This window comes from Dasypus novemcinctus, chromosome X, assembly GCF_030445035.2.
Source record: "Dasypus novemcinctus isolate mDasNov1 chromosome X, mDasNov1.1.hap2, whole genome shotgun sequence".
In the NCBI taxonomy this organism is placed as follows: domain Eukaryota; kingdom Metazoa; phylum Chordata; class Mammalia; order Cingulata; family Dasypodidae; genus Dasypus; species Dasypus novemcinctus.
In genome coordinates, this window is record NC_080704.1 from 147195690 (window position 1) to 147212653 (window position 16964).

Consider the following 16964-nt stretch of genomic DNA (forward strand, 5'->3'; position numbering starts at 1 on the left):
AGATTTAAGAGATTTAAGTTTAAAACAAAAACCAAACAACCCTCCCCCCACCCCCCATATCAGCCCAAATGTATATAGTCAGCCCTCTGTATTCCTAAAATGAAGGAATCATTGGTTAAACTAATCCAGAATGGTAAATAATCCTAAAATCATGGCTGTTTCTCAATTTACTTACAAGAGAATTGGATAGGCAATACAATTTCTCCTCAAATTAATCCCAGTACATGGTCAGTAGTCAACAAGTATTTATTGAATATTAAATAAATGAAAGGCTCATTTCATTCAAGTGACATCTGGAGTTATCCAAGCTCCCTTACCTGTCTATACCTGCTTGACTGAGAGGCAGTGGGTTTTGCCAGAAAGTTATCTAGACTGGGAGTCGGTAGATCTGAATTCTGGTCTTGGCTCTAAGAGTAACTTTCTATGTGACCTTGAGTAAGTCACAGCACTTAATTTGTTGAGAGAGAGAGAGAGAGAGAGAGGGCAGCATGGATTGCATGATCAATATGTTCCTCTTGGGAAGCGGACTTGGCCCAGTGGTTAGGGCATCCGCCTACCACATGAGAGGTCGGCAGTTCAAACCCTGGGCCACCTTGACCCATGTGGAGCTGGCCCATGTGCAGTGCTGATGCGTGCAAGGAGTGCCCTGCCACGCAGGGGTGTCCCCCACACAGGGGAGCCCCACGTGCAAGGGGTGTGCCCTACAAGGAGTGCACCCCATAAGGAGAGGCGCCCAGCGCGAAAGAAAGTGCAGCCTGCCCAGGAATGGTGCCACACACACGGAGAGCTGACGCAGCAAGATGACGCAACAAAAAGAGACACAGATTCCTGTGCCGCTGATAACAACAGAAGCAGACAAAGAAGAACATGCCGCAAATGGACACAGAGAACAGACAACTAGGGCGGGGGGCGGGGAAGGGGAGAGAAATAAATACAATAAAATAAAATAAAATAAAAAAGAATCTCTATTAAAAAATATGTTCCTCTTGGCTATGTTGTTCAACAGAGTCTATATTTCATGACAAATAACTATCATGTCTCTCATTTGGGTACAAAACTACAACCCTTTTAGCCAAGATGACACAGTCAAATAGCTGAAGATGAGCAGTCGCTGGCATAAAAGTCAGTGGGGGGAAGTGGTTGTGGTTCAATCAGCTGGGCTCCCATCTACCATATGGGAGGCCCTGGGTTCGCATCCCGGGGCCTCCTTGTGAAGGCAGGCTCGCCCACACGCCTCGGAGAGCTACCCTGCCTGCAAGTGCTGGGGAGAGCCGACTCAGCAAGGTGACTCAACAAAAAGGGAGACAAGTGAAAAACACGGAAGAACGTGCAGCAAATGGACACAGAAAGCAGACAACAAGCAAGCCACGGGGGAGGGGGGGGCGGGAATAAATAAAAAAATAAATACAGACACACAGAACGCACAGCGAATGGACACAGAAAGCAGACAGCAAGCAAGCCACAAGGTGGGGGGGAATAAAAAAAATAAAAGTCATTGGGAAGGGGGACTATTGAAGAAAGAGTAAAAGGAAATGGGATGTTAGGGAGGTAATTCTACTCCATGTTCCAGAGTTGTAACACCCCTTCCAATTCAAGAGCCCCCTCATTTCCTGCCCTGTAGTGGAAGGTAAACTCTAAGTCCTTATTAATCAATTATAAACCTCCCTAATACCAGAAGAAATATAGACAAAGGACTTGAAAAGGCAATTCACAAGAAATACAAATGCAATAAACATAAGACAGAATGGGAGGTGCAGAAAAAATTTAACCTATTAACCAAAGAAATATAAATTAAATGACACTAAGATACCATTTTACAGCTATCAAATTACCAAAGTTTTAAATGAGGTCTGTTGAAGCAGGCCCCCTGATATACCGCTGGCAGGCCACACTGGGACCACCTTTCTGCAAAACAATTTGGCCACATTTATCAAGAGCCTTTAAGAGAACATTCCCTTTGACTCAAAAATTCCACTTCTAGGAATCAAGCCTAAGGAAATAATCATAGATATGCCCATGTACAAGTAAGTTCATCACAGCATTATGTGTAATAGTGAAAAACTCAGAAATTCCTAAATACCAACAGAGGAATGCTCATGCACTTATTATGGAGTTATTAAGAAGTATTTTCATATAATTCCTAATGATATGGAAAATATTAAGCAAAAAAGCAGGACTACAAACCTACATTTATAGTTGTGGTCCAGTTCCAGTTATGTTTAAAAATATACATGAACAGAAAAATGACGAGAAAGAAATACACCAAAACATTAACAGTGATTACTATATCTTGATTTATGGGTGATTTTAAAAAATCTTCTCTACTTTCCCAATTTTCATCAGTAAGTATGTACTACTTAAAAAAAATTTAAGCATATTAAATGTGTATTTATTTTCTCTCTAAGCTTTCCAAATATTTAGAGTTAGAAAGGGACCTTTGAGATGATCTACTCCAGTGGTTCTCAAGTCTATTGGACCCAACCCTCCCTTGGTATATACAATATTTTGTAATGTAACCTTTACCACCCTGAAATGAATTTCATAGTTAGCATAACCTGCTTATACACATAACTTCAACACTAGCAATATAATGCACTAAATATAATATAAAAGAGAAATGAAAGTAATTTACAATAAGATATTCCTAATAAGATGATATGGATTTCAATATGAAAATACCTGGGCAAGATCATGCTAAAAGACATAATAAGGTCATCAGATGTTTCCACGTATATGGAGAATCATTGTGAATGCAACAGCTACAAATGAAGACAAAAGTATGTTGTATTGGCAACTTAAATGCCAATGAACGGCACTGCCATTGGTGACAAGATTTTCAAAAGTCATGAACAACAGCTCTTGGTAAAGTTCTGAGCAAAATAAAGTACTATCTTCCCTCAATTTACACAGTTGCTGCATTCCTGGAAAGTCAGTGCATATATTAAAACTGTAAAAAAAACATTTTGTGTTTCTTTGTAACATAATTATACCAAGTTTTCCCACCCACTGAATGTCTTACAGGACATTCAAAATGCAGGTTTATAGTTCCCATTTTCCTTTCACCCAAAACATGAAATCCACAATGACTCTCTTTAGTGAGTTGGGCTTGCATCCTTTTAAACTAATGATATTCACAGTTTTAGCCTTTGACACTATTCTCAAAACTGACACAAATGCTTTTTTTGAATTATTAGAAACACTGCTCTTCTTTACTAGCACCAAAGAACAAGAACAAATTATCATTTTTTAAACCATTTACTATGATCTCTTGGCGAGTTTCTCCAGCCTGGCCTCAGTCTCAGGAGTATAACATGAACTGAGCTGGAAGAAAAGGACTAAGAGGGCCAGTTCATAGGGAGAGGAGGGGGCTAGGTTGCTAGGTTACCACTTTAGCCAATCCAAGTATTCCCAGAGGGGTACCATATACAGGACAGGTCCCTCTCTCTGCCCCACTAAGTTGAGGGCCCTCTCAAAGGAAGGGGTCAAAAGGTTGGGGGAGGGCAGCAGCTCACTCACACTAGGCACAAGAAAGAAATAAGGCAGAAGCACAAAGAAACAGACATCCCTGTATTTCTAAAACCATTCAAGTCTCCTTCAATAACTGGTTTCCCCCAAAAAGAAAGATTTCTTTATTAAGAAATAACAGAGTGTAAAAAAAAAAAAAAACAACTCAATGCATACACATTTGTAGGCTCACACAAAAGCAGAGAAATTTACATATTAAATTGCTATTAAGTTAGAAAATAGATTTAAACACAAAATACTTTTTCCCCCCAAGGTAAAGAGATTTAGTCGGTAGGAAAGGGAGCCTTAGAGGTAAAGGCAGGAAGGTCAGGATGGGAAGAATGTGATTTAGCGACCTCTATAGAGTTAGTAACCACCTCTGCCCACTGGGGGGAAAAAAAACAGAGGGAGACGCTGAGCGCAACTAAGGCCAAGAGGACCTGAGAGTCAAATGGACAAGAAGAAATGGCCCAAAATAGCCAAATTCCACCCTCTTTCAGAGATTCTGGATCAGTGCCAACTATCCTGATCTGGGGAAGTGGGGTGCCTAGGAATCTTGAGGAATGGGAAAGAAAGGGAGAGAGTTGGATAGAGTGTCAACCATTGAAAACACCAAACAATTTCAGGCCGATTCCCATGGGAAAGATCAATTCTTTAATGTCTCCTCTGATCAGAACTCAGATTAGGGACAGTCCCAGCTGGTACATGGAATGAATGGGATAGATCTGGCCAAGGTCTTAAATACAGATTTCTAAAGGAAAAGAGGGCAGGAATTTTTTTTCTAATCACATTAGCAAAAAGAGATTTCCATTTTGGCCCTTCACATCAGAAACAAAGTTTCTCTGATCTAAGGGTCAGCAGGAGAATGGCTGGGGTAAACTGAGGGAGGAGACAAATCCATCCTAACCCAGGAGAAGAGATGGTGTGAGACCGGATGGGCTGAGTACTGACTGAAAAGTGCCACTTACAAGAAGGCAGGTTAACTGGAAAAACTTAATAACTTCCAAATGCTCCAGAGCTTGGCCTGGTTTCAAACAAAAATCTAACTACAAGGACAAAACTGAGAGAGCCAGAAAAACAACGGAATATTAGAGACAGATAGGAGCGGAATCTGAGCCAGTCTCTCCTCTCTTCCCTCTTTCTCTCCATCCACTTCCACTCCATTAGAGAAGGACTGCTGAACTCAAATCCTGCTACCAGGAAAATCAAAAGATATAGGAGAAAATCTGGGAGCAGTCAAATTTCATTAATTCCAATTAACGGGGAAGAGTGAGACAGGAATTGGTAAGGAGTCTTGATTATGGGCTATTTAAAAAGAAATACATATCATTACTTGAAAAAGCTCACTAACAAAATATTTCCAAGAGAAAGCCCCGATGAGCCTGTTTTAATAACCAAGACTCATTTGCAATTAATAGCATTCACCTGCCTAAAAACAAGATCCTAATAAAGAACTTGTCCTCTTAAGGAGAGTAAATATACCCCCCTCTACCCTCCCAATCTTGTTAACACTGTATATTGCCTTGAAAGCCCTTTGTCAGAGCCAGTATATGGAGAACTTCAACCCAGATGTAGTATGAATCAATGGAGAGTTGGGGAGGTATCTCTGCAACACAAAGGGTCCCCTGGAAAATGAAAGGACTGGTAGTAACAAGCAACCCCTTTTGACCTCCGCCTTAGCCCATATACCCACACACAAAAACATTCATACCCCCATGGTGGTTCTTGAAATGGAAAGGGGAAGGAGGAGGCAGGCAGTTTGCATTAGACACAGTTTAATTGCCTTCAAATAGATTAAAAGTTCTGGTTTACACTCCCCCGTCCCTGTAAGTCATCCAGACAGGACCCTGGCTTAGAAAGAGAAAAACACAGGTGCTCTAGGAAATATAGCCACATATAATACATAAATCTTCTTCCCTGAAATAGAGCAGATCCTGAGCAGAGCTGACTGGGGGCCACAGCCCACCCCCAGGATGAAGTGGCTCTGGGACTCTGCCGGTGGAAGTGCTGGAAGAGTGGGGCTTCGAGGAAGCCCCTGGTGTGGTTACCATAGCCCAAGGTGGGCCAAGGCCTTGGAGTGGGTTACCCGGGAGGGCAGCAGTGCTGGGGTTTCCCTCCTCACTCAGCCTAGGCTTAATGAAAGTATTGGTTATCTTTTTTTTTTTTCTTGTTTTCTTTTTGAGGGGACATTAAGGGAGAGGAGAGGAGAGGAGAGCCTCTCTGTGCCTTGGTTTCCCCATTTGTGCATTCAGGGTCTCTGTAGGCCTCACACAGGGAGTCTGAGGGGATAGTGTTTAAATGAGCACTCGGGCTTCCTCTGAGGAAAAGGAAACAACAAAGTGCAGATTTTTATTACTGCCATTACTGCTCCTAATGGGAGCAAGAGTCAAAGGAAAAAAATTTAATGGGCTAATGAGAAAGGACGCAAGATGAGACAGAGAGTATGAGGTGCCATACCGTTGGCATCTCATAAATTCTTATTGAGAATGGCACAAATATGAAAAACTTTCCAGGTAGTCTACAAGAAATGTAAACTGTTATTCTACTACAACTACTTACATAGATGTACTTGGAAAAGAGTGGGGCTTGGGTGTTAGAGAGTGGAGGGGGAACAAAGGAGAAGCTCCGTGAATAAATACAAGTGGAAGGTGCCTGCTCCACTCCTAAAAGTTGGCAATATTGGCACTGTAGTAGCTAGGCGACTCCTACAACCCCTCCATCCTCTTCAATTCTGAAGGTCCCAAGAACTGTTAGGACCCCTGGCCTGAGGTCTCTGTGATTGCCCCTGGACTCATGACATGCAGCAGCTTGAAAGGACTTCAGCCAAACTCAAGAACCTTTAACCCCAGAATTAGACCAATGACCCCAAGCAGGAAAGCTGGGATCTAGAAGGAAGGAAGGGGTGTCCAGGAACACATCATGGCTGAGGCCAGGGAAAACCACTGCCGGGCCCAAGAGAGCCATTTGTCTAGTTACCAGAGGTGACTGACATATTCTGTTACTGCTTTGAGTCCAGAAGGAGCTTGCAGCAAGAAAATGCCAGTGTGCAACTGGGTGAATAAAGACCAAAGAAAAACAATAAAAGGGATAGCTTACTTGCTCTCTGTCTCAGGTTTGTCTTCTCCCCTTAAATCTCTCATAGCCCTAATTAAACACAAACAAAAGTCTCTTCCATAGATAGGCTACTTCTCAGCTTCAGTCACCTCCTGTGGTGGCTCTGGGGGCTCTGGGGGTGGCATCTCTTCTGGAGTGCTGGTTTCCTCCGGCATCTCATTTGAACTCAGGTGTTCTGTTGGGACCTGAAGAAGAAAAGGTATCAAATTCAGTATCAACCTCTCCCTCAAAATCCAAATGGAGATAATCCATAGACACTGCACTCTTCCTCTAAACCCATCGACCACAGTGGTGCTGCAGATATGCAGCCCCTAACATCAAACGCAGGCCCAAGATCAGCCCGTCATCTTCTCAACAAACGTAACAGGAGTTTATTTCAGTTCTAGTCTTAACTGTCTGTTGTGAATCGATGTTTCCACTATTATTCATGATAATACAAATAGGGACCACAAATAATAGGAGTGACATATAGTAGGAGACACAAATAGGGATAAATAATTACACAGACACCTCCCTTTCACAACAGAATGTTATCATTTACTTGTCTAACAAGGCCTCAGTTAGACCAGGGTTAACCCAGCGGTTCTTGATCTTATTCCTGCCCCAACACATAGTTCCCTAGAACAGTGATTCTAAACCAAGGAGGGGTATCAAAATCTTCAGATTGGGAAACAGACTTGGCCCAGTGGTTAGGGCGTCCGTCTACCACATGGGAGGTCCACGGTTCAAACCCCGGGCCTCCTTGACCCATGTGGAGCTGGCCCATGTGCAGTGCTGATGCGCGCAAGGAGTAACCTGCCACGCAGGGGTGTCCCCCGCCTAGGGGAGCCCCAACGCACAAGGAGTATGCTCCATAAGGAGAGCCGCCCAGCGCGAAAGAAAGTGCAGCCTGCCCAGGAATGGCATCGCACACACGGAGAGCTGACATGACAAGATGATGCAACAAAAAGAAACACAGATTCCCAGTGCTGCTGATAAGGATAGAAGTGGTCACAAAAGAACACACAGCAAATGGACACAGAACAGACAACTGGGCGGGGGGAGGGAAGGGGAGAGAAATAAAAAAATAAATAAATAAATAAAAAATAAAAAAATCTTCAGATGACCATGTGCTTTGAAAATACCTCCTGAATGATTCTACTATACCACTCTTCACCACATTCAACTGAGAATCACCAGCCTAGATTGTTATTATGATTTAAGACCAGGCTCATCAGGAAAATGATACTCAAAATGATTATAATAAATAAACATGGGCTTACTCTACTTTAAAAAGAAAATTTTTAATTTAGGAAGGCAAATGAAAGAACAATTATCCACTCTACAAAAAGTATTCACTTAAAAGGAGGATTCTGGGAAGCAGATGTAGCTCAAATGGTTGAGAGCCTGCTTCCCAAGTACGAGGTCCTGGGTTTGATCCCTAGTACCTCCTAAAAACAAACAAACAAACAAATGAAAAAATCAACTGTCATTGGTGAGTGGATGTAGCTCAGTGGTTGAGCACCTGCTTTCCATGTACAAGGCCCTGGGTTCAATCCCGGTACCTCCTAAAAAAAAAAGTAGGATTCTATTATATTTCAAAAGAAAGTTCAGGGGAAGTGGATGTGGCTCAGGCAACTGGGCTCCTGTCTACTATATAGGAGGTCCAGTGTTCGATGCCTAGGGCCTCCTCATGAAGGCAAGCTGGCTCATGTGGTGAGCTGGCCCATGTGGAGTGTTGGCCCATGTGGAGTGCTGGCCTTTGTGGAGTACGCGCAGGAGTGCTGCCCCACACAGGAGTGCTGTCCCATGCAGGAGTGCTGGCCCACATGGAGAGCTGGTGCAGCAGGATGACACAACAGAGACACAGAGGTGAAATAATAAGAGACACAGCAGACCAGTGAGCTGAGGTGGCACAAGAGAATGATTGCCTCTCTCCCACTCCAGAAGGTCCCAGGTTCAGTTCCCAGAGCCCCCTAATGAGAAGACAAGCAGACACAGAAGAACACACAGCGAATAGACACAGAGAGCAGACAATGGAGGGAGGGGAGAAAATAAATAAATAAATCTTTTTTTAAAAAGTTCAAATAACACTTTAAAAACCTATTATATTAGAGTGGGAAGCAGATGTGGCTCAAGTAATTGGGCTTCCGCCTACCACATGGGAGGTCCCGGGTTCAGTTCCTGGTGCCTCCTAGAGAAGGCAAGCTGGTGCAGGAGACAGGTGCAGTAAGCTGATGCAACAAAAGAGACACAAAGAGGAAAGATGATAAGAGACACAACAAACTAGGGAGCTGAGGTGGTTCAGGTGATTGAGCGCCTCTCTTCCACATGGGAGATCCCAGGTTTGGTTCCCAATGCCTCCTAAAGTGAAGATGAGCAGACACAGACAGCAAACAGCAAGTGGACACAGAGAGTGGACAGCGACCACAAACAATGAGGGGAAGGGATAAATATGTAAAATAAATAAATATTTTTTTAAAAAACCTATTAGAGGGAAGCAGATGTGGCTCGAGCGATTGAGCTCCCGCCTATCACATGGAAGGCCCCTGGTTCGGTTCCTGATGCCTCCTAAAGAAGACAGCAAGCTGGCACGGCAGGACAGGCATGGCAAGCTGATGCAATAAGAGACACAAGAAGAAAAACATAATGAGAGATAAAACAAAGCAGGGAGTGGGGATTACCAGTGCCTCCTAAAGAGGATGAACGAGACAGCAAGTTAACGTGACAAGCAGGTGCAGCAAGCTAATGCAACAAGAGACAGAAGAAGAAAAACATAATGAGAGACACAGCAAAGCAGGGAGCAGAGGTGGCTCAAGCAATTAGGTACCTCCCTCCCATATCAGAGACCCCGGGTTCAGTTCCTGGTACCTTCTAAGGAAACAAGGAAGATGAACTGACACAGCAAGTACAAAGAATGAGGGGGTGGGGAGAAATAAATTAATAAAATAAATCTTAAAAAAAACCTATTAGAATAAACAAGTTCAGTGAGGTTGCAGGATACAAGATCAATATGCAAAAATTAATCATATATCTATACACTCCCAACAAACCTGAAAATGAAATTAGAAAAACAATTTTATTTACAATAGAATCAATATAGGTTACCAGGGGATGGGATGGAGGTAGGGAATAGGAAATTAAGCCTTAAAATGTACAGAGTTTGGATTTGGGACAATGGAAAAGGTTTGGTAACAGATGGTGGTGATAGCAGGACAACATTATGAACATAATAACAGCACTGAATTATATTTTTGAATGTGGTTAGAAGGGTAAATTTTAGGTTGTATATATGTTAGTTGAATTTTAAAAAATTTAAATCCAGGATATGCACAACTCAATGAACTCTAAGTTAAACCACAGTACAATTACAAAAATGTGCTTTCATCAATTGTAACAAATGTACCATACCAAAGAAAGATGTTAATAATAGGATGGTATATGGGAATCCTGTATTTCATGCATGATTGTTCTGTAAAGCCACAACTTCTCTAATAATAATAAAAGAATAAAATGGCTCCACACTGATCAAGATGACAGAGTGAGACACTTCAGGGCTCCATTCTCCCATAGAAGCTTTGAACATCCAGCAAGATTTGGCAGAAATATCTTTCTAAAAGCTCCAGAAAAGAGTTAAAGGACTGCAGGAACAGGGCAAGCACCAAATCAAGAAAAAGGTTACTTAAAAATGGTAGGATGGAGGAAAAAAATATGGATTAGAGTGGACTTACTGATATTCTACTATGGACCCATTGTGACTAGTAATAGAAGAAATTGTAGCATTGATATGGAGAAAGTGGCCATGGTAATTGCTGAGGGCAGGGAGAGGGAAGAAGAGATGTGATGTGGTGGCATTTTTGGGACTTGGAGTTGTCCTAAATGATACTGCAGGGACAGATGCTGGACATTATATATCCTGCCATAACCCACTGAATGGACTGGCAGAGAGTATAAACAACAATGTAAACTATTACCCATGTGGTTCAGCAGTGCTCCAAAATGTATTCACCAAATGCAATGACTGTGCCACAATGATGAAAGAGGTTGTTGATGTGGAAGGAGTGGGGTGAGGTGGGGCAGGGGGTATATGGGAACCTCATATTTTTTTAATGTAACATTTTTTGTGATCTATGAATCTTTAAAAAAATACAATTAAAAAAATTGATGGGGTGGGGGATGGGGAGTGGGGTATATGGGAACCTCATGTTTTTTAATGAAACGTTTTGTGTGATCTATTAACTTTTAAAAAAGATAATTTAAAAAATTAAATTAAATTAAATTAAATTTAAAAAAGGTAGGATCTCATTGTACTCTGGCTGGGAACTTCCCCACTTCTCACTGGTTTAGTCTGGAGCCAGCCCATGCTCCCAGTGTGGGTCCCTGGTCCCGGTTTGGGAAGATGCAAAGTAACCCTCCGGCACATAATGGGAACTTGTATGCCTGGTGCAATCCATCTAGTGGTGGCCTGAGGGACTCGCCATCCCAGAACTTGCCCTGCACGTAGAATTCAGCTCATAGCGCTCTCATATAGAATGCTGTCAGAGAGTAGTCAAGTCATGCTGCCTAGGACTATAAGGAAACCATTTCTTAGAGAAGAGGAAGCATTCCTCTGTGTAAATGGGGGAATTCCTGGCATTGAAAGTACATGTCCAAGACAAGGCACATGTCCAGAAAGGACCAGGGAGGATACTATGTTTGGGCCTGGAACTATTCTCTAATTCACTGTATGAATAACCTCTGAAGGGAAGCACTTGCACATGTCAATCTGCAAAGACTGGGAAAGGTGTTCTCTGTTTTTCCTTCTTTCCTTTTTTGTGTTATCTCCTGGCATTCAAGGAAAGCTCTGTCATGACACTAGCTGTTTACAAGCTTAAGGAACACATGCCTCAGAGTCTAAAATCTAGCAATAACACACTAAAATATCAAAATGTCCAGGTTTCAACAAAAGTTTACAAAACATACAAAGGAACAGGAACTGATAGCCCAGGCAAAGGAGAAGATTAAAGCATTAGAAACTATCAATGAGGAGGATCAAACCTGGGACATTCAAGACAATGACTCTTTTTAAATGGTCCTTCTCAAAGAGCTAAAGGAAAACATGGACAAAGAAACTAAAGGAAATCAGGAAAATGACAGAGGAACACAAAGAGAATATCAATGGAGAGATGGAAATTATGAAAAGAAACCAAACAGAGTGGAAGACCACAGTAAAAGAAGTTAAAAATTCCCTAGAGAAGTTCAACATCAGAGTGGAGCTGGCAGAAGGAAGAATCCATGAACTTGAAGATAAGATAATTGAAATTATCCAGTCTGAGGAGAAGAAAGAGTAAAGAAAGAAGAAAAGTGAACAGAGCCTGAGGGACCTGTGGGACAACATCAAGGATACCAATTTATGTATTTCCTCTCCCAGAAAGAGAAGAAAAAGACAAAGGGACAGAGAAAATATTCAAAGAAATAATGACTGAAAACTTCCCAAATTTAAGAAAAGACATGAATATACACATTCAAAATGCTGAACAAACTCCAAACAGGGTAAACCCAAATTGATCCATACTGCACCATGCCACAGCCCAAGTGTCAAATGCCAAAGATAAAAACGGAATTCTGAAAGCTGCAAGATAGAAGCAACACATCACATACAAGGGAGCCACAATAAGATTAAGTGATGATTTCTTATTGGAAATCATGGAGGCAAGAAGGCAGTGGGAAAACATACTTAAAGTGCCAAAAGCAAAAAATTGCCAACCAAGAATTCTATATCTGATAAAACTGTCTTTCAAAAATGAGGGAGAGATTAAGACAGTCCCAAACAAACAAAAGCCCAGGGAGTTCATCATCACTAGACCAGCCCTACAATAGATACTAAAGAGAGCTCTTTTTTTTTTTAGGCAAGGGAGTAAAGAGTTTATTAAGAAAGAAGAAAAAAAAGCAGTACACAACTCTAGACATGGTTGCAGATGTGCTGCAGGGTGAGATGGACATGTGGGACCCCAGGTTAGGCCTTTTTAAAGCCTTTCCTCCTCCCCTTTCCTAATGTTGGGGAGGGGCCCCAACTGTTTGCTGTTCTGATTGTTTGCCCCACCTGTTAGCTCTCAGGAGGCCAATAGGGAGGCCTGTTATTTGGAGTTATCTGGGGCTTCCCCTTGACCCCAGAAAGAGTTCCAAATGGGATCTCATGACCAGGGTCTAGATGGTGTCTAAAGAGAGTTCTGTAGGTTGAATGGGAAGGAGGTAGCCAAGAGATCAAAGCCACATGAAGAAATAAAGATCACCGGTGAGGGTAAAGACATGGGTAAATATAAATGCCAGTAATATTGTATTTTTGGTTTGTAATTCCAGTTTTTACTTCCTACAGGATCTAAAAGGCAAATGCAGAAAATATGATAAATCAGTGGTTTTGGACCCACATAACATGAATTTGTGACAAGAACTATGTAAAGGTACAGGGATGGAGGGGTATAGGAACACAGTTTATGTATGCTATTGAAGTTAATTTGGTATCAAAGTAAAGAAGATTGCTTTAGGATATTAAATTTACACCCATGGTAACCACAGAGAAAATATGCAAACTCATAGAGATAGAAAGTAAAGTACAGGTTACTAGGGGTGGGGGGAGCAATGGGGAATTAATGCAAAATGAGTGTAGGGTTTTTGTTGGGGGTGAACTAGAATTCTAATAATGGATGGTGGGGAAGTTACTAGAACATTGTGAATGTGATTAATCCCACTGAATGGTATGTTTGGGAGGGGTTGAGATGGGAAGATTTAAGTAGTATATCTGTTTCCATAATTTAAAAAGAAAGAGAAACTAAAGAGATAATGACAATTAAATAAAATACATGATACTGGATGAGATCTAGGAATGGAGGAGAAAATGTACAAAAGGACATTATTGAGATATAAGAAAAAATTAGAATATAAAATATAAACATTATATCAATGCTAAATTCCTTGAACTTGGTAAACTGGTCTGTTCCTCTGGGTGTGATACCTTTTGAATGCATTAGATTCAACTGACATGTCTTGATTAAATTATCTGTTATGATTAAGGCTTTGATTCAACGACATCAGTAGGGCATGACTCAGGGTTGAGTCCCCACCCTCTTGGGCTGATATAAATGGACACTCACAGAAGAAGATAAACAAGAAAAGAGAAAGAGCTCCATAGATGCCAAAGGAGAGAACTTTGTCGTGACCCGGAAGAGGAGAGACCTTTGATCCTGCAGCCCCAGGGAGAGATGAGCCATTCGCCTGATAGTTGCTGCTGAAGAGAACAGAGCAGCTGAACAGCTAAGGCCTGAGAGACCAGGCAGAGACTACCCGCCATCTTGCTTCAACACACAGCAACTGACTTTGGTGAGAAACCAATCTTGAGTTGTACTCTTTTAGGGCCTTTTAACTGTAAGCTTATAAATACCCTTTATAAAAGCCAACAGATTTCTGGTACTTTGCATCAGCACCCCTTTGGCTGACTAATACAACAATCAAGAGAAATGAAAACATATAGCCACAAAAAAATGTGTACATGAATGCTCCTAGCACAATTATTCAACAGCCAAAATGAAGAAACAACCCAGGGAAGCGGACTTGGCCCAGTGGATAGGGCGTCCATCTACCACATGGGAGGTCCGTGGTTCAAACCCCAGGCCTCCTTGACCCGTGTGGAGCTGGCCCATGCGCAGTGCTGATGAACACAAGGAGTGCCATGCCATGCAGGGGTGTCCCCCACGTAGGGGAGCCCCACGCGCAAGGAGTGCACCCCATAAGGAGAGACGCCCAGCGTGAAAAAAAAGTTCGGCCTGCCCAGGAATGGTGCCACACACACAGAGAGCTGACACAGCAAGATGATACAACAAAAAGAAACACAGATTCCCATGCCACTGACAACAGAAGTGGACAAAGAAGAACACGCAGCAAATGGACACAGAGAACAGACAACTGGGGTGGGGGGGAAGGGGAGAGAAATAAATAAATAAATCTTAAAAAAAAAACAAAAAACAACCCAAATGTCAGTCAACTGATGAAGTGTATAAATAAAATGTGGTATAACCACAAAATGGAATATTATTCAGCCAAAAAAAGAAGAAGGAGGTACTGATACATGCTACAACATGGATGAACCTTGAAAACATAATGCTAAGAGAAAGAAGCCATTCACAAAAGATCACATATTGCACAATCCCATTTATATGAAATGTCCAGAAAAGGCAAATCTATAGACAAAAAGTAGATTAGCAATTTCCTAAGAGCGACTGCTAATGGGTACAGGGTTTGGGGCAGGAGGAGTAATGAAAATACTTTAAAATTTAAGTGCCGTGATGTTTGCACAATTCTGTAAATATACTACTAAAATCCAGTGAATTGTACATTTTAAATAGGTGGATTGTATGGTATATGAATTAGATCCCAATAAAGCTATCACAGAAAAAGAAAGCTCAAAAAACAACTTTTTAGGAACATGCTTACTTTATAAAATCTACCTTGGGCAGGACAGCTGGGGCCATTTCCCCAGTTTCTGCATATTCTAGTGAGGAAGCCTCCTTCTAAAAGTAACTAGCTCACTAACTCTAACACCATCCCCTGACCCCCTTCTCTGCTTCTATAGCATTTTATGCTTTCCTTCTCAAGGCACTTTTTACAACAATGATAATGACTGATTTTCAACTCTTGTCCTCACTAGACATTGAGCTCCTTGACAGCAGGAACATCATTTGCCTTGTTCACTGATTTATCCTTAGCATCAAGTACAGTGGCAGGCACAGAGTAGCTGCTCAATATATTTTGAATAAATGAGTAAATCTCAATCTACCCCAAGGGCATGTCAGAGTAGAAGCAGAGACAGGGAAGCTGGGGTAAATAGGATACAAAATTGCCCGATTAGGGAAGTGGACTTGGCTCAATGGATAGAGCATCCGCCTACCACATGCGAGGTCCAGGGTTCAAACCCAGGGCCTCCTGACCCGTGTGGTAAAGCTGGCCCACGCGCAGTGCTGATGCACGCAAGGAGTGCTACCTGCCACACAGGGGTGTCCCCCACGTAGGGGGGGAGCCCCACACGCAAGGAGTGCGCCCCGTAGGGAGAGCCACCCCACACAAAAAAGTGCAGCCTGCCCAGGAGTGGGGCCGCACACATGGAGAGCTGGAGCAGCAAGATGATGCAACAAAAAGAGACACAGATTCCCAGTGCCGCTGACAAGAATGCAAGCAGACTTAGAAGAACGCACAGCAAATGGACACACAGAGCAGACAACTGGGGGTGGGGAAGGGGAGAGAAATTTTTTAAAAACACACAAAAAACAAAATTGCCCAATTATATATTTAAGCTGTAAATTGAGCCTACACCCTCTCTATCACTGTCTTAACCTTAAAGTCAGGAACACTTACTGGGCTCTGTGGCAAGAGGCTGCTACTGGTCTCTTGAGTACTGGGAGGTCGGCTTCCACTTTCCTCCAGTGGCAAAATACCCCTTCGATCCAGCACACTAAAGGGCCAGGAGATAAGAGATTTAATAAAGCACATCACAGTCACTCCTCTACCCACACATCTCACTGAACCCCTGTTGTGTATACTGGAAAACATAAACCTGTCCTTTGGCAATCTAGTCTGATCCTAGCATGTCTCCTGTCTTCCATTCACTTTTTCTCCCACAAACCAAGAACACCACATTAACCAGGGAACAAACAGATGAAATAAGAACAAAATGTCCATCCTTCCAAAACAACCAGTTCATGGTCTATAGTTCATGTCTACAGTTCATATGGCTCTAAGGGGCAATCCCTGGAAAGAAGTATTTGACACCAAAAGGTCACATTCAGAATGCATCAGACCAGGTAACAGGATCAGGTTGAGTTGTTCATCCCAAGAACTGCAGGACTTTCTAGTCCCCTGAGTACCTGGGGGGCAAGGGGCCACATAGCACTTCACAGCAGTTTTTCACAATGTTGCCATGGCTGTAGGGATTCTGGACACGATTCTTCCCTGTCCATGAACCTTTGATCTGTAAGATAAAAGTCAAGGCTTACATTAAAAGTCATGTTGAAGAAACAGACACATAGACATGGAAAAATGTTCATAATAGAGTGAATGAGAAAAGCAGGCAACTGAATGATATGTTTTATTTTTATTAAAATATGCATAATATATACATATAAACATGAGAACAGGTCTGGACAAGTCTACAGAACTACAAATTATACCATAACAATAGGAGCTAAAGTTATAGGGACTCATTTTCTATTTGCTCATCTGTATTTTCGACAATAAGCATGGATTAATTGGTAATTAATTATAAAAAGCAAAGATTTATTCAGTGCACCTGTCCTTCTCCATTCCAAATCCAAAGTCCCCAGCTAGCCTTCAAGGATCTA

General features: G+C 42.1%; 1 protein-coding gene across 2 annotated transcripts in view; it reads right to left on the minus strand.

The window, feature by feature from the left end:
* Positions 1–5262: 5262 nt before the first annotated feature.
* Positions 5263–16964, minus strand: part of ZDHHC9 (zinc finger DHHC-type palmitoyltransferase 9) — a 37047-nt gene continuing 25345 nt past the window's right edge. For both annotated transcript variants that reach the window (XM_058292077.2, XM_071213042.1), the window contains 3 exons: positions 16491–16594; positions 15982–16078; positions 5263–6803 (listed from right to left, as the gene is read on the minus strand). In XM_058292077.2, coding sequence (XP_058148060.1) covers positions 6687–6803; positions 15982–16078; positions 16491–16594 — 318 coding nt within the window. In that variant the 3' untranslated portion in view covers positions 5263–6686. The remainder of the gene's footprint in view (positions 6804–15981; positions 16079–16490; positions 16595–16964) is intronic.